The sequence below is a fragment of the Pan troglodytes genome, chromosome 13, assembly GCF_028858775.2.
Source record: "Pan troglodytes isolate AG18354 chromosome 13, NHGRI_mPanTro3-v2.0_pri, whole genome shotgun sequence".
NCBI lineage: Eukaryota > Metazoa > Chordata > Mammalia > Primates > Hominidae > Pan > Pan troglodytes.
Genome location: NC_072411.2, coordinates 77,151,885 through 77,178,568, shown reverse-complemented (window position 1 = coordinate 77,178,568; position 26,684 = coordinate 77,151,885). Strand labels below are relative to the sequence as shown.

The 26,684-nt window shown below is 34.0% G+C and overlaps 1 protein-coding gene across 34 annotated transcripts in view; it reads left to right on the top strand.

Annotated features, from left to right (window-relative positions):
- Nucleotides 1-26,684, top strand: part of ATF2 (activating transcription factor 2) — a 97,348-nt gene that overhangs the window by 27,442 nt on the left and 43,222 nt on the right. For 20 of the 34 annotated variants that reach the window (XR_010149647.1, XR_010149651.1, XR_010149646.1 and 17 more), the window contains 5 exons: nucleotides 5,360-5,434; nucleotides 11,648-11,717; nucleotides 20,326-20,422; nucleotides 23,498-23,616; nucleotides 23,749-23,877. Coding sequence is in view for 26 of the 34 variants with exons in the window: in XM_063790145.1 (XP_063646215.1) it covers nucleotides 5,403-5,434; nucleotides 11,648-11,717; nucleotides 20,326-20,422; nucleotides 23,498-23,616; nucleotides 23,749-23,877 (447 nt within the window). In the remaining 8 variants the exon portion in view is untranslated. 34 annotated transcript variants of the gene reach the window in all.

The window sequence follows — 26,684 nt, the reverse complement described above, 5'->3', positions numbered from 1 at the left end:
GAAGTAACACATGTAGATAGCATACATGTTAAGATTTTTGTAGATTCACATTTGAAAAATATATTTATAGGGACCAGGCACGGTGGCTCACACCTGTAATCCCAGCACTTCGGGAGGCCAAGGCGGGCGGATCACGAGGTCAGGAGATGGAGACCTTCCTAGCTAACATGGTGAAACCCCGTCTCTACTAAAAATACAAAAAAATTAGCCGGGTATGGTGGCGGGCTCCTGTAGTCCCAGCTACTTAGGAGGCTGAGGCAGGAGAATGGCGTGAACCCGGGAGATGGAGCTTACAGTGAACCGAGATTGCGCCACTGCACTCCAGCCTGGACGACAGAGCGAGACTCCGTCCCAAAAAGAAAAAAAGAAAAGAAAAATATGTTTATAGTTTTATGTTGATTCTACCAGAACCACATACCTAGGTGAAATTTTTAAGTGTTGAAGATAAAGCTTCATGTTGTATTTAATTTGGATAAAGTGCCGGGGGCACTTTATTAAGCCCCTGCCAGTAGGAGACAGAGAGAACGTTGCCATTTCAAACCTGGAAATTATGCTGAGTTTTTATAGGATGTGAAATGAAGAATCCAGCCCATGGTGGGATAGGAGGAGGGAAAAAAACAAGAGTGAGTTTCACTGACTTAAGTAATTGACAGATACCATTTATGAATGGTCAAATGGTCATTAGCCCTGGTCTTTGACTTCATGCAGCTATGGCAGGAAGGTTATTTCACAAACCTTGAAGTTCATATTTTAAGGATATTTGTGTGTGTGTGTGTGTATACATATATATACACACACATATATATATATACATATATATATATATATTTTTTCCTGAGATAGGGTCTTGCTCTATCCCCCAGGCTGGAGTGTATTGGCAAGAGCATAGTTCACTGCAGTCTCAAAATCCTAGGCTCAAGGGATTCTCCTGCCTCAGCCTCCTGAGCAGCTAGGACTACACGCACATACCACCATGCCTGGCTAATTTTTAAGTTGCTTTTTTTTTTTTTTTTTTTGTATAGAGACAGAACCTTATGTTCCCCAGGGTGGTCTTGAACTCCTGGCCTCTGATCCTTCTGCCTCGGCACCCCAAAGTGCTATCATTACAGGTGTGAGCCATTGCACCTTGGGCAGGATTTATATATTTTTCAAACAGTTCAAGGTATCCTTTTAAAAACAGCTTTTTAAGGTATAATTGACTTATAATAAATTATACATATTCAAAGCATACAGCTTGATACGTTTTGACTTATATGTTATACACCCATAAAACCATCGCCACAATCAAGATGATAAATTTGTCACCTTCAAAAGTTTTCTCATGCCCCTTTGTAATCCTTCCCTCCCACTCCTTCTACTCCTGTCCCTCAGCAACCAGTGATCTGCTTTCTGTCGCTGTGGTTTTCATTTTCTAGAATTTTATATAAATGGAATCATACAATATAATTTCTTTGACTGTCTGCTTTCACTTGGCATAATTATTTTGAGATTCATCCATTGTTGCAGTGTCAGTAGTTTTCAAGAAAATCTCTTTATTCGCTTAAGAATGCCATTGTCACTTTGAACCAAGTTATTAGTAAAAGAAGAGCAAATCCAAGATGCAGTCTGATTTGGGACTTTTAATCTTTGGCATTTTCGCCTAGCTGATTTTTTTTTTAAACCCACAAGGCATTGTAAACATTCCAGAATGAGGACACTTTTTCTTATGTGTATCTGTGCAGTGACTGCTTCATAGTAACCTCTATGAAATTAAAGATTATTTGTTACTTAAATTTATTCCTGATTTCCTGATGTATTTTGTTATTTTTTTCTCAAAGAAGGAGTTATATTATTCTGCTTTTTACACACATTGGTATGGCACTTTAATTTTAGCTTAACTTTTTGGGCATTTTGCTTTAACCTTCATTTTACTTTATGTTCATGAGTGAGTATATTTCAGCAATTTACTTAAGATGCCTTCACCAGTATTGAAGAATTGGAATGGAAGTATTTACAATTTGCTGAGAAGTGGGAAAGTCATGTTTTAGATTTTTCATAATATTTGAACTTTAGGTTACCCAAATTTACTGGTCTGTCTCTTTAATAAAAACATCTGTTTACACTTTTCCTGATTAAAGGGGTGGTGGTATTTAATGTAATCTATTTCTTTCTTTCTTTCTTTCTTTTTTTTTTTTTTTTGAGATGGAGTCTCACTCTGTTGCAGCACAGTGGCACGATCTCAGCTCACTGCAACCTCGGCCTCCCGGGTTTAAGCAATTCTCCTGCCTCAGCCTCCCGAGTAGCTGGGATTTACAGGCATGAACCACCACACCCGACTAATTTTTGTATTGTTAGTAGAGACGGGGTTTCACCATGTTGGCCAGGCTGGTCTTGAACTCCTGACCTCAGGTGATTCGCCCGCCTCGGCCTCCCAAAGTGCTGGCATTACAGGCGTGAGCCACTACGCCTGGCCATCTATTTCTTTAAAACCCTGGAGCATAGAGGTTGGTAGCCTCTCCAAGATGCAGAGTTATTATTTCCATGTGAAGTAAATATGGACTTACACATTTTACAAATTACAGTTTTTTAAATTTTTAAAAATGTATCCAACTGATACAATTTCTTTTAACAATTTAACAATCACTCTGTGCCTGCTGTTAGCAAGTAAGATACTGTGCAGATACAACGATGAATAGAGCCAGCCTTATAATTTTAATAACAGTAGAAATAATAGAACTGCAGCTGCCATTTTATCCAGTACTCATGTGCCGAGCATTGTGCTATATACTTTACATATACTATTTTAAAATGCTTACAACAACTGTGAGGTAGGTGATACTACCCTTGTATTATAGTTGGTGAAACTGAAGTGCAAAGTTGCTTAGAACCTTGCACAATATTGTATAACTTACGAGTGACAAAACCAGGTTTTGGAGCCAGTTCTGACTCAAAAGCTCATATTCCTTTGGCTGTGTTATGTTTCTTCAAGAAGTAGTAGGCAGTAGAATGGGGTGGGAGAAGCACACAGATTATATAATAGATGACATTACAGAACACAATGTGGATGCTGTAAGCAAAGCATAAACAACATAGCTTGTGGAAGAAATTTTCAATCTGGATTATGGGGAAGGTATCACAAAGGAAGCGTTATTTGAAGTGGGCCTTGACAGTGTAATATCAAAGGAGGCAAACATTCATTTGGGAGGGTATATTTTAGGGAGAGCTAAAATAGTATGCAAACTGAGGGTGATTTTCAGAGGATGGCAGGCAGTCTGATACTGTTAAATGGGCCATGGTGTATTGGAAGTAGCATTTAGAAGGTCAGGTTAGATATAAATGATAGCTAAATTTGTATCTCTCAAAGTATACCTAAAAGGTTGAGTCTGTAGGATTTACTAAGTGGATAATCAGATTTGTATTTATGGTATTCAGTGATAGTTTTGATTCTTAATTTGAGGTTGTAAGAAAAGGAGCTCTGAGTTGGATGCTTGATTAGTTAATGTAAGCCCCATCACTATCTTGGAAACTCCATGAAGGCAGGTATCTATCTTGATTTGCCAGTACATCCCCAGCATCTAGCAAGAAGTACTCATGCCAAGTACAAAATGGAAACTCAAGAGCAAGGAAGATAAAGAAATGTTAGAAGAAGAGTTAAGAGAAATCAAAGAAGCCGACTTCTAAAAAATTTTACCTAGAACTCTCCTGGGTGCTTTTCATGACAGTTGATTTTCCTACCAGTATAGATTGTAGGTACTTGCCAGAGAGTAATGTGATATATTAACAATTGTCTATGTGCAGTCATTGACTTCTCCAACAATCTATAGCTCAGCAAAACCTCCCTTCCAGGATTCTGTTATGAGCATATTTGCAACACTGCAATAAAAAGGAGATAAGCCTGGATTTATAGGCTTTAGATTCAGTTAGATTAACAAAGAGATAGCATTTAAGCCTCCCAGAATTGTTATCGTTTCTGTCTCAGGGTGCTTGAACTGTTAATATTTATAACTCTCTTAGCTAGGTATTAGAAAATGGTAATAAGGGAATGGAGTTTTTATTTGTTGGCTAAGAAATGGGCTGCTGTGTAGGTAAGAAACTTGTTTTGTAGAGGAGGGGGATAGTATAGTGGAGAGTAGAAAAGATTAAGGAGAAGGGTACCAAGGGCTAACTCCCTCTGAAAGTTTTTCTAGAGCTATCAGATTGATCCCTCCACTACCTCTCTACTCTCATAATATTTTAACTCTTATTCCTACCAAATTAATTGAAAATTGTACTTCCATATTCCTCTTTCCTCTAGACTGAAAGTTTCTCAAATGCAAGGAGAGTTTTCTTCATCTTTGTGTCTGTGTATAGTTGATGTTTAAATATTCCTTGTACTAAACTGAGCTAGGCGCTGTTGTAGGTGTTAACCCAAAGATAAGTTCCTTGCCCTCATGGAGCTCATATTCTACTTGTAATGACAGAAGCATGGCTATTACAGATTTCCTTGGATTTTTCTAGTGTTCTTTTTCCTCTCCTCGCAGACAGCATGGTAAAGTTGAATGTGAGTGAGGAAATGGAACACTCTCAGATAAAAATTTTGCATGGGACAAGGGAAGAAACTTTCTCTCTTCTTATTTCCTATACCAGATCCACCTTTACTCCAGGACTCTGAACTTTGGCTAGTTACACATTTCCCCACAAGAATTACCAAGTTTTTCTGAGCATGACATTCTTGAAACTTCATTTATGAACAAAATTATGAAAAATGCAATTTTCCTCTATGCCCCATTAGCTTATTTGGATAACCACATAGTTACTCTTATTTACCACTGGATGAGGTTTCAGTGACTATAAGGTGAAGCCATTGGTGGAGTTTTAAAAATGGGTCATCAATCTGAGTAGTTTCAGTATACTGTACTTGTCCTTAAGCTGATACAAATGGGAGCTGTTTATATAGATCAACTACATTGTGGGACAAATAAATTTTGATGAATTAGGCTGAGAAGCTGAATATCAGTAAGTACATTTTTTAAAATTAAAAGCTTTCTGAAGAGAAATATGGAATTACTAGGTTGCATCATTCTCATCAGTGTTCAAAGTAAGGATTTTTTTACTCTTTTAATGGCTGCCCTTCAATCACAGCCCTAAGGGCTGAATTAAATGTTTCTTCCACTTTTAATCCCTTTGGTGGAGTTAGATATGTTAATACCTATGTTTAGGATATTTGTGTAGGTGTGTTGATATTTCAAGAGCAGTACTCTATTATAAAAATTGTTAATAGTGACTAGTTTTGGGGTGACAGTAGTGTTACAGAGAGTAATTTGAGCACTTTATTTTCTACTGTGTTTCAAGAAGTGTTTCAGAACTATTTTTAACAGTGTGAAACCACTTTGTTTTTCAGTATTCTTGCCATGAGAAAAAGAATGTGATAAGTTATTCAACTTATGAAATTCAAGTTACATGTGAATTCTGCCAGGTATGTGTGCAGTATTTGGTATTTTTAGCCATTTTTTACATTTTGGGTTGTAAAAATCTTTATAGCTTGTTTCTATTAGATAAGTATTTGTGGTGTTTTTTTCCATAGAAAACAAGTCACTTATTTAGTATGTAGTTTAGCTGATACTCCTATTTTGTTTTTAAATAATCAAATTAAAAGCATCTAAGTACACTTAGCTATGACAGACATAAACATGTTTTAAGGTTTTGATTTCCTCTAAAATGAGTTCTATCAGTCCCATGGGATGTTCTGTGAAAAAGTATTCAAATAGCAAATAGCTTTGGCAAAAATGCCATACTCTGGGTGCTCCCCTAGTCATTTTACATTAGTATATTAAAGACTGTGAAGAGTCCTGCCAAAAAAAAAAAAACAAACAAACAAAAAAAGAAAGAAAGAAAAGTATATTTTAGCATTTCCCGGATTTGTTTGGCCACACGTTTTTTTCTTTAGTGTCTACTGACATCCCCGTTGAAATGTTTTGGGGAGCACTGCTATTGAAGGGTTAACAAGCTACTATTTGAAAAAGAAGCAGTGTTACAGAATTATTAGTTGAGTCAAATATATTTGCTATATAGAATTTCTAGAAAGAAAACAAGTTGATGGATGGGATAATTAATTGAGAACTTTTAAATCGAAATTTAAAAGTAGGAAAGTAATCCTGACTCAGAGATGTCTTTTTGCATTTGTTTTGTTCGAATCAGGATCCAAAAAGGTCCTTAATTTGGTTGTATGTTTATTAAATTTCTTCTAATGGAAAACAGCAACCCTCTTCCTTTGCTCTTCTTTTTATCTCCATGACATTTACTTGTTGAGGAGACCAGGTCATTTGTTCTAACTTACAGTGATTCATCTTAGTGTTTTTTGACTTTATGATGGTGGGAAAGTAATACAGTCAGTATACTGCTCAATTCATGATGGGGTTATGTCCCAATAAACCCATCGTAAATTGAAAATATCTGTATTGGATTTGGATGATTGCCTCCTGGTGGTGGTGTTTAACTTCTTTTTCTGTCTCCTGAATTTCCTTGTAGTTGGAGCTAGGGAGGCTTGATTAGATGCACTTTCGACTTTTGACATTCCCTGCCCCCACCCTTAACAACCTTTGGTGTTAATTTAAGACTAATCTGTGAATTCAGATGCTGTCAGCCTGGTCCAACCATTATGAAATTCCTATCAACTTTTCTCCTAATGGTTTTAAAAATCAGACATTGATGATAGTTGCCCAGATCCATTATTTCATTAGGGATTAAAGTGGTGGTATTCTTCCTCTTCCACTTGTTCCTCCTCCTCCCCCTTCCCCATGCCTGGTTAATTTTTTGTATTTTTAGTAGAGGCGGGGTTTCGAAAGTGTTAGCCAGGATGGTCTTTTTTTTTTTTTTTTTTTTTTTTTTAAAGAGATGGGGTCTTATTCTGTCACCCAGGCTGGATTGCAGTGGCACAATCACAGGTTACTGCAGCCTGGACCTCCTGGGCTCAAGAGATCCTCCTGCCTCAGCCTCCAGAGTAGCTGGGACTACAGATGTACACCGCCAAGATGCTACCACGACACTACCACAAGTGGCTGTTTTAAATTATTTGTAGAGATGGGGTCACGCCGTCTTTCCCAGGCTAGTCTTGAACTCCTGGGCTCAAGCCATCCTCCCACCTCAGCCTCCCAAAGTGCTGGGATTATAGTCATGAGCCACTGCACCCAGCTAAAGTGGCAATTTTCTAATTATTTTATTCTTCTGCACTTGTTGAAATTCTATAAAAGACTTTTCCTTCATCAACTCTTTGGTTACTGGAAATACATTTTATGCACAAAAGGCAGATTAAACACACTGATCTTTTTTCTTTCTTTCTTTCTTTTTTTTTTTTTTTTTTTTTTTACCAGTTTTCAGATGAGTGCATTTTCTTAGTTGTTGGGTTGTATGACTTGTCTGTCAAGCCCTTACTGGTTTGCTGTATGCCAGGCTTTTCTTTCAATCTCTTACTCCACTTCTACTTAGAGTCCTGTGAAAATCAGTCGTTTTTTTAGATATACAGGTGTTCCTCAATATCTGTGGGTGATTGGATCCAGGATCTCCTGAAGATACCAAAATCTGAGGATGCTCCAGTTACTTATATAAAATCGTGTAGTATTTGTGTATCACCTATGCACATCCTCCCGTATACTTTAAATCATCTCTAGATTACTTTTAATACCTACTACAATGCATATGCTGTGTGAATAGTTGTTACACTATATTGTTTAGGTAATAATGACAAGAAAAAAAGTCTGTACATGTTTAGTACAGATGCAGTTTTTTCTCACATATTTTTGATCCAAGATCGATTGAATCCATGGATGCAAAACTCATAGATACAGAGGGCTGACTGTACATATTCTTTTATTTTTAATTATTTTTTATAGTATGTGTCCTTCTCAAAGCTTCTGTAAGGTTTCCTGGAACACACTGTCTCTGGATGTAGTTACCTGTATAATTTTTGTCTTTTTCCTAGTATTAGGTTAAATAACTGTTTGCTCCTTTTTTGCTTTTTATTGAGGTATAATTTAAACAGAATAAAATGCACTATGTAGAGTAAAATCTGTTTTATCAATCTTTTCTTTTATGGACCTTTTGTGTCCTGTTTAACCTTTGCCTACTCCAAAATCATGAAGATTCTTTCCTATTTTTCTTCTAGAAACTTATGCTTTGCCTTTCACTTTTAGGTCTATGATCTACTGTGACTTAATTTTTAGTATAATGTGAGATAGAATTCATGGGGCATTTTTTAAAGTTATGAATCCTTAATTGACATAACATTAAGGTCATGAAAAGTCCTGTGAAATGAAGCCTACACATTCAACATTTCCCAAATTTATTTGGCTAAAAATCATTTTTCTATGATAGCTACCATGCTTTGGGAAACATTGATCTAAAGCACTGATAAACTACTGTTGTCAAGGGAATATTACATAATTATTATTAGTTGAGTCAAGTACTCTTGCTGTATAAAATTTCTAGAACCAATTATTGAAAAGACCATCCTTTTCCCACTTAACTGCAGTTGAGCATTTGTACAAATCAGGTAGCCTTATGTGTGGTTCCATTTCTGTACTCCTTTTCCATTTCTTTGTATGTTTATCATTGGACTGATACCACAGTGTCTTAATTATTGTAATTTTATAATGGGTCATGATATCTGGTAATAAAAGTCCTCTAGCTTAATTACAATTCTTCATGACTGCCTTGTTTATTCATTGTCTTTTGCATTTTGTTACAGATTTTTCAGTTTCTACACATACATAAAAGCACTGGGATTTATTTTATTTATTTATTTATTTATTTTTTGAGACAGAGTCTCACTCTGTTGCCCAGGCTGGAGTGCAGTGGTAAAGTCTCAGCTCACTGCAACCTCTACCTCCCCAGGTTCAAGTGATTCTCATGCCTCAGCCTCTCTCAAGTAGCTGGGACTACAGGTGTGTGCCACCATGCCCAGCTTATTTTTTAATTTTTAGTAGAGACAGGGTTTCACCATGTTGGCCAGGCTTGTCTCGAACTTTTGACCTTAAGTGATCCACCTGCCTCAGCCTCCCAGAGTGCTGGGATTGCAGGCATGAGCCACCACACCTGGCTGAAGAACAAAACTGATATAATAATTTTGGTTTGTATCTATTTAAAGATACTGAATTCATTACTTAAAACCACCCAGAAGAGAAACCTCCAGGCTCAGATAGCTTCACTGGTGAATACTTCCAACATTTAAGGAAGAATTAGTACCTATCTTATGCAGATTTTTCTAGAGAATGGAAAAGAATTAACATGACCCAATTCTTATAAAGCCACTGAACTTAGATACCTGGCAAGGTTATTTCTTATGACATAGATTGTAAACATCTTAAGATACGAGCAAAAGGGAGGATTTATTTAAGAAATTCTGGTTGGTTTGTCAAACATTCAGTGTGATATACCACATTAAAACAATAAGAGAAAAAAATAGTGTCTGAATAGATGCAGAAAAAGCATTTGATAAAGCTCAATGTCTACTCATCATTAAAACTCGCAGGAAACTAGAAATTGGAGGAAGCTTTCTTAATCTGATAAAGAGTATCCGAAAAAAATCTGCAGCATCTGCTTTCTCCCTGAGATTTAAGTGTATTTTTAAGACTAGCATCTGCACAGTACAATAAAGCTAAGCACAATAAAATGAGATATGCCTGTACCAGGAATTCTCATAATGTGAGAGCAGTCTGTGAAGTCAAAAACATTTTTATAATAATACTAAAATATTTACCTTTTTAAAATTCTCATTATCTCACAAGGATTTGATGCCATTTTCTAGAGGATACATGATGATATCACAACAGGTTGAATACCAGAAGCACATAGGAGAATTCAGCTGTGTTACTCTGTTAAGCCAGATGTTAAGGATTTGCAAAAAGTGAGAAATAATGCCTTTCTCACTAAATTTTTTGTTTTGAAAATATATTGTTTTAAAAAATATATGTTAACATGCAGTGAGTTCATTGTTATTTTTAAATCATAAATTAATATTTTTAGAATTTCTCAGTTTTAATTTCTGATGTGGTCAGTATTGATAGTACGTAAACAAAAACGTTCTTTGGGAGCCTAAATTTTTAAGAGTGTAGAGGATCCTGTTTGAGAACTGCGGTGCCATACTGTTCTCACTCATTATTTAGTAAGTTTTACTAGTGGTCAGTTACAGCCAATCTTGTTAGAATACTTTGCTCTTACTTAAAAATTTATATATCAGTATTCCTTAGTTTGTAAACATTTAAGAAGCACTAGAAGGATAATATGTTATTTAGATAAATCGCAGATATCATGAGGAGGTGTTCCAAATTTAGTTATAAAATAGCTTATAATGCTCACAGATTGTGTAGGTCAAAAATTTGTACAGGGTACAAGAAAATGGCTTGTCTCTGCTTTTTGTCTCTGCCTAGTACTGGCACCAGCAGCAGGCATTTGCTATTAATAAACTGTGATTCTCAGTGTCTGCCTCAGTCTCAACTTTTCAGGGCACTGCCCTTTGACCTCATTTCTCTGATGGATGTAAGAAGAGTTGATGATTTTCCGTTTGTTTAACTTATTTCTCTTTATGAGGACAGGAATGATGACTTTCAAGTTCTTTATGTGTTGGACTAGAAACCAGAAGTCTAGACCAGTGTTTCCCCAAGTGTCATCCTTGCACCTACCAGTGCAATATCAAGTTGTCCATAGGCTATTTGACAATTATAGCAATAAACATTTTGGATAAAGCAATAAAAATTTTGTTAACACATTTCACAAATTTTGTATATGAGATTAATAATGGTGACTTCCTGGAAACCATTTGTATTCTCAGTGATCATTGCGTACATGCTTTAAACATGAAGCAGTGACTACTGTGAACCAGCATGGGTTTCCTAAAAATGAGATATATCAAATCTTTGGCAAAAGTTTTGATATATTACAAGGAAACAGCATAAAATATTGACAAAACTTTTAAACTTGGACTCAGAAGATTAATTTATGATCCTCAGTATACCACTAACAAAAAGTTGGAAATTTAGGATTTAGAAAGAGATCAGAGTTAGAGATACAGATTTTGTTATGTTAATACTACCTTATCTCCTTTACTGGGAGGAGAGATTCCCTGAGGCTGGGATCCATTTCTCTTTTATTTTTGAATTTCTCTGAGTCTTCTATAGTGCTTCCAATATAGGAAAAGGTGTAAATTTAAGAAGGGATTTAAGAGTTTGTTTTTAGACATGTTGATGTTTTGGTAGCATATTTAGGTAGAAATGTTTAGCCAATAGATACAAATATTCCACTAGAATATAGGACTGGAGATGGAGATTTTGCCACATTATTTTCATAACAGTACAGTAGGATCCTTGGAAGACTGCATAGTATTTGCTCATTTAATTTTCTTGAATAAATGAAATGTGTTCATTTCACCATAAGTACTTTTACACTGTTGAGCAGGAAAAAGTTTGCCTGACAGAGCAGTGTTCCTAACCTTTTTCCTATAGTGCAAAATCTGCATGTTACATGTATTTTATCTACTCTCATAATAAGAAAGGTAGAATTAAAATGTCAGAAAAGTGTTTTATTTTGTATTAAAATAGAAAAGTTAATAAGCTTAATGAAAAATCTTGAGATTTATATTTTAAATTATTCTTTATTTTAAAATATGTACTCTAAAGTGTCTTCTGTTTGATTATAGGCAATACAAGGACCTGTGGAATATGAGTGATGACAAACCCTTTCTATGTACTGCGCCTGGATGTGGCCAGGTAATATATAAATTACTTTAAATTATTTTGTATATTTCCACTTATTAAAACATTGATGATATAATATGTTATCACTAAAAGTATTTTCTTACAGTATTCTGTAAAATTTTAGAGTTAGGATGAAAAAAAACCCAGGAAACTTTTGGCAAGAAATTCTGCTTTTTCTTCAATAGTGCAACTGAGCTTTAGAAAGTATAATCTAATACGGAGGGGGGGAGCATTATATCTTGTAATGGAAAGGTGGAAATCCTACACAAAAGTCCAAGATATAAAAGTATAATTTGACTGTTATTGGTTGAAAATTATTGATAAACTGCCTAATTAGAAATCAGATCGATATTATATGAGAATTATTTTGCTTACTGAACTTTTATGAAATTAACTGATATTTACTTCTTAGAGTATCACTAATGTATTAATGTTGTTAAGCCTAACGTCTTTAATATTGGGCATGTGGCAGCAGTTTCAGAAAGTAATATTTTAGTTTTTTTTAACAACCCACTAAATTATTAATCTATTCCTATTATACTTATCTTAAAATAACTATAGACAGTAAGGAAGAATTAAAGAATAAATGTAATGTATAGCGAAGTTACAAAGTACTTAAATATACGGACCATAAATGTAAGTAAGCATTATTCCTTCTCATTTATTTTCTTCAGTTGACATTTTAAATTGAAATATAATTGACCTACAATAAACTGTATATACTTAAAATGTACCATTTGATAAGTTTTAACACACGTATACTCATAAAACCATCAGCACAATCAGGATAGTAAACATACAATCACCCAAAAGTTTCCTCATGCCTATTTATAATTCCTCTTATCCCACCTACCTTCATCAATTACTGGTCTGCCTTCTGTTACTGTAGATTTGTTTGCATTTTCCAGAATTTTGTATAAATGGAATCATATAGTATGTACGTTTTTTCACTCCACATAATTTAATATTTCTCCATGTTATGTTACCAATAGTTAATTCCTTTTCATTGAGATATAATATTTCATTATCTCACAATTTATCTGTTCATCTGATGGATATTGGTTTACTTCTATTTTTTAGTTGTTAATAAAGCTGATGTGAATACTTGTGTACAAGTCTTTTTATGGACACATGCTTTCATTTCTCTTGGAGGAATACATGGGAGTATAATGATGGGATTATCTGATAGATATATGTTTGACTTTTTAGGAAATTACCAGGCTGCTTTTTTCATGTGTTTGTTGGCCATTTGTATCCCTTACATTTTGTGAAGTATCTTTTTAAATCTTTTGCTCATTTTAAAAAATTGGGTTGTCTTTTTATTATTGAGTTGTAGGAGTTCTTTATATATCCTGGATACCAGTCCTTGTCAGAGGCTTCTTTTTCTGTGGTTTGCATCTTAATTTTTGTAATAATATCTTTTGATGAGCAGATGTTTCTAATTTTAATGAATCCTAATATATTAATTTTTTTCCTCTTATGGTTGTTGCTTTCTGTGACTTGTCAGAAATTTTTGCTTGCCTTTAGATTATGAAGGTATTCTCCTTTGTTTTCCTCTAAAAGCTTACTGTTTCATTTAGATTTCTCTTTAATCTTGAATTAATTTTTGTGTATGGTGTGAGATAGGGGTTGAAGCTAACTTTTTTTTTTTTTTTTGAGACGGAATTTCGCTCTTGTTGCCCAGGCAGGAGTGCAATGGCACAATCTCGACTCACCACAATCTCCGCCTCCCAGGTTAAAGTGATTCTCTTGCCTTAGCCTCCCAAGTAGCTTGGATTACAGGCATGCGCCACCACACCTGGCTAATTTTGTATTTTTAGTAGAGATGGGGTTTCTTCATGTTGGTCAGGCTGGTCTTGAACTCCTGATCTCAGGTGATCCGCCTGCCTCGGCCTCCCAAAGTGCTGAGATGATAGGCGTGAGCCACCGCGCCCAGCCAGTTGAAGCTAAGTTTTTAAAAAATACGGGTTTAGATATCCCAGCATAATTTCCTGAAAAGATTTTTCTTTCCTCATTAAACTGCTTTGGCTCCTTTAATGAAAATCAAATGATTGTGTAAGTGTGGGTCTGTTTCTGGGCTTTATATTCTGTTCCATTCATCACTCTGTCAACTTTTATGCCAGTACCACACCATTTTGATTACTCTAGCTTTACAGTTAGTGTTCCAGTCAGTTAGGGTAAATTCTCCAATTTAGTCCTCATTTTTCAAGATATTTTTGGTTAGTCTCTTAAGTTTTAGTCATTCTGGTGAGGGTTTAGTGGTATCTCATTGTAATTTTGATTTATGTGATATTTAATGATGTAGAGCGAGGTAAACATAGGAGTTATCAGGGTTAATGCAGTTTTAGATAGGTTAACCAGGGAATGTGCCTCTGCTAAGGTGACATTTGAACAAAGACCTGAAGAAAATGCAGGAGCAAACCTTGTATGCTTCTAGACTAAAGGAGCAGCAAATGTAAAAGCTCTAGGGAGGGAATGTGTATGGTGTGTTTAAGAACAGAAACGCAACTACTGTGGCTGGAGCATATAATGACCAACAGAGAGAAGGTTAAGAGAGGAGGTCAGAGGAGACAGAAAAAAAGACATATCCTATGATAAGGTGTTTGGGTTTTATTCACTGAGCAGTGAAAAGCCACTGCTGAGTGGTCACAGGGAGACAAGAGGCTGACAGCAGTCCAGGTGAGAGATGATGGTGGTTTGAATTAGGTGTTAACAGTGGACACAGAGAGAGAAATAGGCTAATTTGACATATGTTTTGGAGATATATTTGACATATATATTTTTCTGTAAAGTTAAGAGAGCTAAAAACTACAGTTCTCTTTGCACCTAGAATTCTGCATATGATTTTAGGTTTCACCAACCAAATTTACTCTTTCTGGTAAATCAGATGTACTTTAACTTTTTTTTTTTTTTTTTCTCGAGACAGGGTCTCACTCTGTCACCCGGGCTGGAGTGCAGTAGCATGATCATGACACACTGAAGCCTCAACCTCCTGGGCTCAGGTGATCCTCCCACCTCAGCCTCCAGAGTAGCCGGGACCACAGGTGCTCACCACCACACCTGACTAATTTTTTGCTTGGTTTTTTTTTTTGGATACAGGATCTCCCAATGTTGTCCAGGCTGTTCTCAAACTCCTGGGCTCAAGCCATCTGCCTACCTTGGCCTCCCAATGTGCTGAGATTGTAGGCATGAGCCACTTCGCCTGACCCACTTTACTTTTTGGATTTGGTACTGAGTTAAATGGAATGAGAGATGGTATTACTCAAATCATCCATTTTGCTGGCTTGGAGTGAACAAACAACTTGATTCTGTAATCCCTGAAGTACAGCTAATGCAATATGTGTTTCTAGGGCCAGCCTTTGGACAAAGACTAGTTTTGACATGTTCTAAATATCATTCTTGGAGACTCAAAAAAGGCCTTTCCTGATTCTCTTCTGCTTAAAATAGTTAGAATGGGTTTTGTGATTGAATTCTTACTAATACACATGCCATTTTAAATAAAAGCATTACAATTAAACAGAAGAAAAACTGATTGCTGAACATTAGAATTTGTGTGTGTATGTGTATCATAAGGAATTGTTAAAAGACCTCTGTAACATTAACTATATATGTGAAAAACATTAAGAAGTTAGGGAATTATTTTTTTAGGTTTCCTACTATTAAAGGAGTTAACATTCATACTTTCTACCTCCACTTCCCTATCCCCTGATGTCTGATAATTACTCTTATTTTTTCCATTGTCGAGGTTTGTAATACTTACATTTTGTCTTATCCATAATTCCCATATTTGCTTAGTTTTACATCTGTATCACAATAGTATAGATGGAAGGGTGAAAGCTAAGCTTTAGGGCACCTCCGGTGTTTAAAAGTCAGAAAGAGGAGAATGTAGCACAGAAGATTAAGAAGTAGCAACCAGTGAGGAAAATTGAATCTTGAAAGTTAGAAAAAATATTTCAAAGTAAGAGAAACAATAGTCATATCCTAAATAGGATAAGATGATAATTCAGTATTTACTATTGAATTTAGAGACTATGATAAGAGTAGCTTTCAATGAAGGGGCAGTAACAACAGTGTAATTGGAGTAGGTTGAAGAGAGAATGGGAAGAACCAGAAATGGAGACATTATAGGACAGTTCTTTCTTGGAGGTGTAGCTAAAGGGAAAGTGAGATACATAGCTTCAATGTAGGATTGAAGATGGTGGAACTTTTTTGTTTTGCATTTTAAGGTGGGAATATCACAGCATATTTGGCAATGCAGAAAATGGGACCATTGCAGGAGTGGGGTCCTTAAGTAGCTAGCAGAGGATGGGATTTAGTTTTATTTTTAAAACAAAATTGGGACCATACTGCACAGTTTTGTATTCTGTTAGTATTTGGATGACATTACACATATCAGCATTTTGTGTATTAATCGAAAGCATGGCTTTAAGTCACTATTGCTTGAGCATGTCTGATTCCACTATTATAAACTTTTAATTTTGGTATTATAAGCAACATTGTGATGAATATCCTTCTACATAACCCTTTGTATATGTCTCTACTTAGTTTCTTAAAATACATTTTGGAACTAGAATAACTGGATTTAAATGTTTACATGTTTCTAAGTTTCTTCATGTATTTTGCCAAATTGTTTTTTAAAAGCTAAATCAATTTTTTATACTCACTCATAATTGAACTCTCACTAATAGTGATTCTTTTAAACATTAAACATTTGATCCTGAGTATTATTTTAGGGGGGCCTGTGTTTGTACCCTAAGATACTTAAAATAATCTCTTTGCAAGTATTACTGATCAAAATATAACCTGGCTACTCATCCATTTGTTAAATCTTGCTGAGAACAGAAATGGTATGGTCTGTTTTTAGATTTATATAATATTTCCTAGGAACTACTTAGTAAGAATTGGTTTTAGAAGCATCATTTTGATGGTGACTGCTTTTTCACAAGATTGCTTTTTCACACAGTCTTTTTAAGTTTCTTGTTATTTTTTGTCACCAGTAAGCAATGACATTATTCTGAATCTGAGTTTCAGCTTTAACACAATGGTCTTAGTTAAATTTAAGGTTTCAAATAGATTTTTACAATTTAAAATCTATTTTGGTGATAATACAACTTCAGAGAGAGACCTATAGAAATGATTACAAAGAGTTTTTAATACTAGACTCGTGCTATTAAATCTTTTCTTGTATGCCTCAGTTACTCTTAGGTTTTCCACATGCCTGTTAATTTCACTTGTTTTAAAGTGATGCTCCTTGGAATTTAGTAAAAGAGACACTGAGATAATTTGGTGAAAGATTCACTTATCTTTGTTAGTCTTCCATATACTTGGTAGTATCTTTGCTTTTGGTGCCCCTGTCATTGAAAAATGTTTCTTTGGTAGAATGTTTACACATTATAAGCTGTTTTATAAAGGAGATAAAGATTCATTTTATATTTAGTCTAAAGTGACAATGGAGATGTATGTGTGGGAGTGTGTGCGTGTGTGTGCATGAGAGAGACAGTGAATATATCAGTGTAACTTCCTGCTGTTGTTCAATAGTCCTTAAACTAGTGAAAAAAGTAGTGAAATGAGCTATTGGCCCAATGGCTTGAAAACTTATTTGTGTCTATCTAATATGTTTAAAAGGAATAATAATATATCATGGATATGAGTGTATGTATTAACTATAGAATGACTGATTTTTTAGGAAGTTAATTCTGGTGAGAGTGGTCAAGCCTTAGTAACACAGATTTCCCAGATATCAGAACTTAAATTATTATAGAAGCAACTGATCTACCTTCTTCCCATCTGACAGGTTACCCTTTCTTTTTAACCTTTTAAGAGAGATTGCTACCTGCTAGGCATCTATCAAAAAAAAAATTCTTTTTTTCTTCACTTTTTCCATTGTTTATTGAGCTATATACTCAAGGTCTTAGTCTTGTTTAACAAAATACTTGTGTTTCTTTGTATATCTACAGTATTTTCTTTGGGGTTGTGCTTTGAAATGCCTGGAAGAATACAGTTTATGAATTCAGTATGTTGGTGTTGCTAGTAATATAGATATTTTTACAAAACTTATTTTTGGAATAAACTTTAATTTGACTGGGAAGACATTTCATATAGATTCTGTGAAAAAAATTTAGCTTGCAGCTATTTTATAAATAAATAAAGAATGCATTTCTTTCATATTAAACTTCTGGTGACTGCCTTTTCACAAGATTGCCTTTTCACACTGTCTTTAAGTTTCTTGTTAAAAATAATAAATTTTCTCAGATAACCAAGGTCAAATTCATCTGTATCAAGTGCCAGTGTATTTTGTCTTTTGCAGTGTTTTTGTATTTTGAGTGTATTTTGTCCTTTGCAGTGTTGCTGTCCCTGTATATAATTAATACTGTTACAGGATCAGTAATCCCTTTGTAAATTGCATTTAGGGAAATTTGATCTGTGGATCTTATATGAGAGTTTATAAACACATATTCCTTGCATTCTCCCTTTTAATATTCATATGATCCTAAATATTTGTTAGGTTGCTTCTGGCCACTTCTTTACACTTAGGATTGAACTTGGTGCCATTTCGTATGTTTTGTACGAACACAATGTTATTTATTCTACATGCAGTTCTTTGATTTGAATATTTGGGGTCAAACTAATCCAAGCAAAGAAAATTGATAGAATAAAATTCCTAGGCGACAACATTCCAACTTCTTATCTATTAATTTGTTGACTTTGCAGTTTTAAAATCTGGGACCTGCACCAAAATGCATTCATTCACAAATGTTTAATGATTGCCTTCAGTGGAAAAGCCACATTATGAGGTTCTTTGAAACATAAACTAAATATTACTTTCAGATGCTTTTAGTGTAGGATGTAAGACACATATATTTAAAACAGCAATACAAAGAAAAAGCATAAAATATTAATGTCAGTATGCTCTGCAGATATGTTCATTTTCTGAGAACTTTGTTATTCAGCAATCTGTCAAAAGTACCACTGTTTCTTATTTCCCCAAAATTGGGGGAGATTCTTATAATGATAAAGTAATAGGAAGACAGTACCTGGGTGGGGAAAAGTTTGATTGTGGTCCTACTGCCTATAGTTGCTGCCCAGTAAATGTCTGAAGAGTGAATGAATATGTCAAGTAGTGGAAGTGTTGTTGCATCTGAACACTCTCCTTCAGTGGTAATACAGGCAGGTTCTGAAGAGAGGTTATAAAATAATAGTTTTCTGTTGGTATGTGAAGTAATCCAAAGACTAAGTGATAAAATGCAGCAAGATTAAATTGAAGTTGAATTCATCTTAATGAACAATGGTTTAGGGTCTTTTTTAGCCCCCTCAGATTGATCTTTAAGATTCATCTATTTTATTGTAATGAATTCATTCTTTCAGTCAGCATTTATTGAGTACTTACTATATGCTAAGTTTGGGGGACCACGGTAGGAGCTCAGCCTACTTAAAAGGACAGACATATGAAAATATGATAGGTGCTATAACCAAGGCATTGTGCCGCACATATGAGATGATTTTCACCTCTACAGGCAGACGGATAGTGGACTGAGCCAAAGATGTTAAAATGTTAAAAATGTTTCATTCTTTTACATTGTGTTTAAGGTAACCCTAAAGCTACTATTATTAGTTGCATGAAAGGATGTAGTGAATTGGGTAGGGGAAGGAGACCACAAGAAATGGAATTCGTTTTGATGGTTTGGGCAAACCAAGTTCAAGTATATATATTTTAACATCCTCACTTGTAAGGTTATAAAGAGTGAATTGAGATCTGTTAACTTAGCATTTTAAAATTATTGCTCTGAAATAACAGCTCCCTGTTTTCAGTTATAAATGTTGCTTAATGAGCATCTTCAAAAATGTTGATGTTCAGACATTGGAGATAATGCATTTATTATGTTGTAATCATAAATGTTACCTTTGGCATGCAAAACTTACCCAAGTTAGAGGTAGGAAAAAATATGATGGATAACTTTAAAAATAAAATGTTCTAAAAACAACTTTGCTCCATTTTTATGTAAGAACTCTCATGAAAAAATTATTTTGGCTACTTTAAATTTTTTTATTTTAAAATGAGCTGTTTTGTTATTGTATCGGTTGCTATTTCTTTGCTGGATTAAAACAAAGGCATTCTTTTTTATGTGGTAACGTAAAAATCAGATTTATTTCTAAATTTTGTCCAGGCGTAATACTTTTATAAGAAAATTCTCTTTTAAAAAGTGGTAAGTAACCTTAAGTCTAGGTAAATATTAATACTACAGTACTTTCTTGAAAAGTCATTGAACCATGGAGTATAGTTTCTACTATGATAAGACAAATTAATGGTGGTCTATTTTTAGTATCCATAAGAAATTTATATAAAGTTTCTTTGCCTCCAATTTTATTTTTAAATACTCTCAAATGAGTTATGTGACCTAGCAATATATCAGTATTGCTTATTCTTGAGTAATAGGTTTCTCTGTGATTGTTTGCAATCTAGTGTGCTATCTACTAACAATAACGGATTCTTTTATAGTTTAAAAACTGCTATTTCACTGTTAATGGTGGTTTTACATGTTGTGGAAATTAATTTCCTAATCATTTTACTTATTTGATCAAATTGAAAATCTTAACTATATTTTAAAACTTTTTGCCACAGCGTTTTACCAACGAGGATCATTTGGCTGTCCATAAACATAAACATGAGATGACACTGAAATTTGGTCCAGCACGTAATGACAGTGTCATTGTGGCTGGTTAGTATATGCTTTTATTAATAGCTTGTATACATATTTCACCTGGAATGTGCACAATTTTTGTGTATTCTCTGTAAATAATATAGTCTGGTGATATTCCAATGACTTCATTATAGTAAATGTTGGCAACATGTATTTTACCCATTACATTTTCATGTTTCCTTCTGACCATTCATTTCACTTTTTTGTGTGGTTTTCAAATTTATATTCCAATGTCAATTTTGTGGAAGTTCATTAGAACTCTGGGAACATTCATACCATCTACAAATTTTACATTTAACTAATAATTGAACTAACATGGTATTTAGTCAGCATTTCTTTTAGCTATCTTGTACAACTGACTTACAAGGCTGTGTGAAGATAGAAAATGATCAAGCTTCTCCCATTGGAGAAAGAACAGTGAGCAGACTTGTTCATTAGAGTTGTTTATATTTCTTTTCAGACTAAACATTTGTATTAGTAAAATATTCTCAGTAAGGAGGCTCTAAATTCAGTCAATACAGTTTTTGTGTGTTGACACTATGAACGTACAGTATCACCTAAGCAGATGATTATTTTTCACTGTATGTGAAAAGAAAAACCCAGTTCATACATTGGTTGATTGTCATTCCATGCTGTATTAGCTGCCTTTTTTTGGTATTTAAATATATACACACACACATCTATGTATATATACATATATGTCATGTATAATTTTGCTACTTTTTTTGTATATTTTATAAGTATTATGATAAAACAAAACTATATAAATTTCAGATCCTTTGTGTCATCACAGATTTACATATCATAAATATTCAGATTAACTCCACATTTTTCTTTTCTCTTGTAAAGCTTGTTATATATCATATAAGTCTGGAATTACACCCAAATACTGTAATACTTTTAAATTATTAATCAGTATAGAGACCAAATTGTTCTATGCAGTGTTTTGGATAGATAATAAAGCAAATATTCGGTGGTTTTCCCTCTACTTTCAGTATTGAAATTTTTGTAATGAAGAAATTGAAGGTAACAAAGTTAATTTATCGAAAACAATATACGTAGGAAAAATGTAGGGGAACTTCCAACATATCCTAAGTTCCATAAGTAACTTAGAGATATGTTACTTATACAGAAGAGTGAGATAATGCTTTTTTTTTTTTTTTTTTGGAGTATTTTACATTAGACATTAAGAGCTAGAACCAAAGGAACCAAACAAGCAAAATAGTAACAACCTGGAAAGTTCACTCTCCTAGGCATGAAGCTCTTTGTTTCTCTGAAACTTTCTGCCTTAGCACAATCTCTGTCTGTGTGTAACTCTTTAACTCAAATATGTTTTGAAATTGGTTTCTAGAAATTACTTTCCTGTCTGATCACATTTAATGCAGTAGAAAAATAGAGCACATTCAAACACAGTACTTGACCTTTTTTTTCACTAACATGTTGAGATGAATAGGTTAACATTACTATGCAAATAAAATGCATGATGTGTGTGGTATATTTTTGGTGATCAGTAGCCATATGCAATGTGCATGTTAAATGATTGTGCCTATGTTGACTTTTCTGAAGTCTGATGGTTCCAGTAATCATTGATAAAAGTGACTTATGCTTATGTATTTTATTTTTTTAAGATTTTCCCCTCCCTTTAATGTAAGTTAAGAGCCTTCTGATGAACTTAGATAGACAAACCCTTTGGGTGTGAACAGAAGAGTCAAATTTAGATTTGACCTACTAATTTAGTCATGATGGACTTAAGCTAATACATGTACTTTACTTACTGTAATGTGATTTTTGAGATCTTTTGGGAGGTGGGAATTAAGGGATAGGCTAGAAACTAGTAAAATTATGATATAATAGAGTCCTTTTAGTAATTCTGATATTACTAACAGTGCCTGAAACAGGCCTGCATTATGTCTAGTTTTGTATTACAAGTGGATCATTTTAGTGTGAAATATATTTGTACATAGTAAAAATACTAGTTCTCTAGGTATACATGTGGGGGGCAAAGGTAAAATAGGAAGTAATGCCCTCTGTGGGGACATAATGGTTAACAAATATGTAAATTTTAATCTTACAAAAGGAATTAGTAGTATTTTCTCTTAAACCAAGAGTCTTCCTTAGTAGAGTACTTTTACTTCACTTAGGCTAGATCCCTGCTATAGCCTGTAAAATTGGTGCTCTAAAATATTAAATGTGAATAGAATTTGAATGTGCTACCAACTCTAATCAAGATGAATAGACACCCTTGAAAATAGTAACACTAAATAGGCAGAATTTATAAGTTTCTTGCTTTTCATTCAGTGTAAATCTTACCTGGCATTTTTTGTAGCCTATACATGGACACTGAGTACATATGTTAATGTACATAGTAGGAGTACATATTTGAGTAAAGTTGAAATGTTTCATGTTGTAAGAAAATAGAGTAGACTCTTTCTTTACTCCTTAGGAATTAAGCTAGAACATTCTGGAGGCATGTGACTCACACATATTCCTTGTACCTATCTTGTAAAATGCATTAAATTAGAAAATTAGTTTCAGTAGATAGTGGCAAAAAGAGGGTTTGTTGTTTTAGGGCTGTTTTAACTTTTTTTTTCTTTCTTACAATATTTTTATCTACCTATTAAAGATTGTTTTATCTTAGTTTGCTTTCATAATAGAGTATGAATAGCTAGTGGAAGAACCAAGTTAAAGCAGATATACATGCTCTTATCCTAGTTTTCCCCAAATTTCATTTATTTAAATAATTATAGTTTTTAATAATGTAAATTAAAAAAATTCTTTATACTGTGTTAGATAATAATAGTTTATCTCTTGAGTAGAGGATGTTTATGCCATTCTACTCAGAAAGAAGCAGTGGACTAAGGAGCAAAAAGGACTTCTTTCCTACTTTCATATTTCATAGTTCTTAAAGTTGGAGGAAATACGAAGTACAACAAAAATTTAACCAAATTTTGTTTGCTTTAAAGGAAGAGGTCTTTCCAAAGAGAGAATTAACAACTGACTGAACCAGTCCTGCTAATTTGTTAACTTAGTAGCTATATTTTAGAGTCTTAACATATTTAAATATGCATGATTACTTCTTGACATTTATTTCAGATCAGACCCCAACACCAACAAGATTCTTGAAAAACTGTGAAGAAGTGGGTTTGTTTAATGAGTTGGCGAGTCCATTTGAGAATGAATTCAAGAAAGCTTCAGAAGATGACATTAAAAAAGTATGTTGTAACCATGAAATTTAAAAAGAGTCCTTCTGACAGAAAAGTAATCATAGTTTATACTTCCTGCTTTTTAAATTTAGACACACTGTTTTTGAACTTATAACCTTTTTCTTATTATTTGAATTATAGATGCCTCTAGATTTATCCCCTCTTGCAACACCTATCATAAGAAGCAAAATTGAGGAGCCTTCTGTTGTAGAAACAACTCACCAGGATAGTCCTTTACCTCACCCAGAGTCTACTACCAGTGATGAGAAGGTTAGAAATTTTTAGAAATACAAAGTAAGGGGGAGGAACAGTACCCAAATAAAGTTTACTATTTAATCTCCATAAAATGTTAATGTATTAAATTCAGTGTCAGCTTGCAATAGTTTTATATGTGAAAGCCTGTCAATACTCAGGTATTTCAGGGTAAGAAGACTGCAGCTTTTATTGTACATAGAAAAATTATAGGGAAGAACAGTCATGTTAGATAAAACTTATTTTTAAAAGATATATAAATTTAACTTAATTTTTCTGTGTTTTGCTATTTTATATTTAGCTACTTTTATACAGTAACAGCTTAATTAAGAATCTATTCAAAAAATTATTTGAACAGTGGTTTTTTAGACTTTTACAGGATTAAGGGACTAGTTACTCATTCTCAGCAGTGGATCTTTGTTAGTGGCAATTAGGACGATGATGATACTAGCTTGAATACCCAGATAATCTGGGACCACCTGGGCTACAGTTGTGTGTTGAGTAACATTATTATGGGAACTTCTTGATCACTCTTTTGTTCACAAGCACATAGAATAAGCACGTATTTATTTGGGAGTACCATGCAGGACACAGCGAAGGGCAATGGGACACATAAAGAGGCAGTGGCAATATTCTTTTTTAGATTGTTATTCTAAAACCATACTTATTAATGGACTTCTGTCATGGCAGAGGAGCTAGAAATAAGGAAATACAGAAAAAATAACTTTTTGGCTAAGAATAAATGCTTTGTTTTCTGTTTTTTTTTCTTCATTTTCTTTTTCTCATTTTAAAAGTACATTCTCATTCTTCTTCTCTAAGAATACAGAAACATGAAAAGAAAACCAAAATCACCTATTAGCACATAATTGAATAAGAATTACTATCTTGAAACATTTTTTTCTAGATATATACATTTATAGGTACAAATACATAAGTGAATAGTTAAATAGAAGGATAGATGGATATAAAGATCCTAGCTTTATTTTATATTGTGCTTTAGACCCTCAGTATTGATGAATATTTTCCCATGTCATTAGAGAGTTCCCCAAATCATACTTTTTAATGATTGTACTTTATTTTATTATATGATGTGTATATGTATTATGTTATCCTGTTCTTTTTGGACATAAAGGTTGTTTCCACATTATTACAGTTATTGGAAATGCTTTTTAAATCTCTGATACAAATCTTTTTTCCTAGAGAGCATTTCATTCTTTTCACACTTAACAGTTTTTCATTGTTCGTGGCTGCTTCAGCATCTTTTAGGAGTATTCCTTCTTTCTGCATTCCCCAATCATTAGGCCCTCCTTGAGCAAGGTATACCATATGAAATTGATTTAAAAAAAAAAAATCTGGACCTCTTCTTCTTTCTTGATTTTCTTCCTAGGTGATCTCATCCAGGCCCATAACTTTAATAAACATCTACATACTGATGACTCCCAAATTTCTATGGGCATAGATATCTCACCAGATTGCCAGATTTATATCCAACTCCGTCTTGACATTACCTTTTCTATGTCTAATAGACATCTTAAACTTAATAGGTCAAAATCAGAGTCCTTGATTCTTCCCCCAGTTTTCCCCATCTCAGTAAATTTTCTCCATCCATTTAGTTGTTCTAGCTGAGAATTTAGGGGTCATCCTTAATTTCTTCTTTTCTTTTACACTGAAACTAACAGCATATTTTATCAGACCTGAATCTCATCCTCTATGTCTGTGTTCAGTGACACCACTTAAGCCCAAACCATCATCATCTTTTGTTTGGATTATTAACAGTTACCTTCTAACTTGTCTTCCTGCTTATACCTCCAATCCATTTTCTGTAAGATGACTTTTAATACATTAAATATGTCACCTGCTTAAAATCTTTCAATGGTCTACCATTGTATTTAAAATAATTCACACTCCTTGGCATAAGCCCTCTTTGATCTGGGCCTGTCTACGCATCTATCCTCACCTCATGCCTCTCTATTGTGTTCATCAAATATTCAAAGCTTTTTCCTACCTCAGGACATGACATAGGGTATTGCTTCCTTCTCCCTACAATGAAATGCTCTCCTCCTCATCCTTTTATCATCAGTTCAAATGCTGTTTTTGCAAAGAAGTTCACCTATTCTTACTGTGCTGTCTAAATTAACTGACTCTTCCTTACCTTCAGCTAATCTTTCATCCTTTGTTACATTGCCATATTATTCTGTAACACTTAACATTTACTACAATCTGAAATTTTCTTACTTGTTTTACTTGTTTATTGTCTCTTCCTTGAGAGCTAGTCCTTGGGAGCATAAGTTCTCAACTTACTGAATAAATGAAGTTACAATACTACTACTTTATCCTTCTTCCTATGTAGCTTAATAAGATTTTGATGATAAGTGGCAGCATACAGGCCAATTCATAAAACACCATAGACCCAATTTTTACACTGACTATTTAAGGAGTTCTGGGTAAAATCTTTTAAAACTTTTTGTTCTATAATTTGTAAAACCAGAGGAAATACCATCTTTAAGGTCTTGGCTGACAAATTCTGTTTTCCTGACTTGAAAGAGTTCACTCCGGTAATTATTTATTTTACATTCAAGATATCAGTATTACGTGGCCTTTTGATATGAAGAAATTATTGATATAGAAGAGGTGGCTAACTGGAATTAACAATTATTTGTATTGCTCTAAAAGTTCTTATTTCTGTTACTTAATTGTATCAGCCATAACACAGTCTCACTGGACCTGTTTCCTCTTCATACAGTATAATGAGGGAGGGGGACTAAACAGTCCCTTCTGGATTTTAAGTTCTGTGATTCTCTGAGAATGAATTATATTTTTATTTT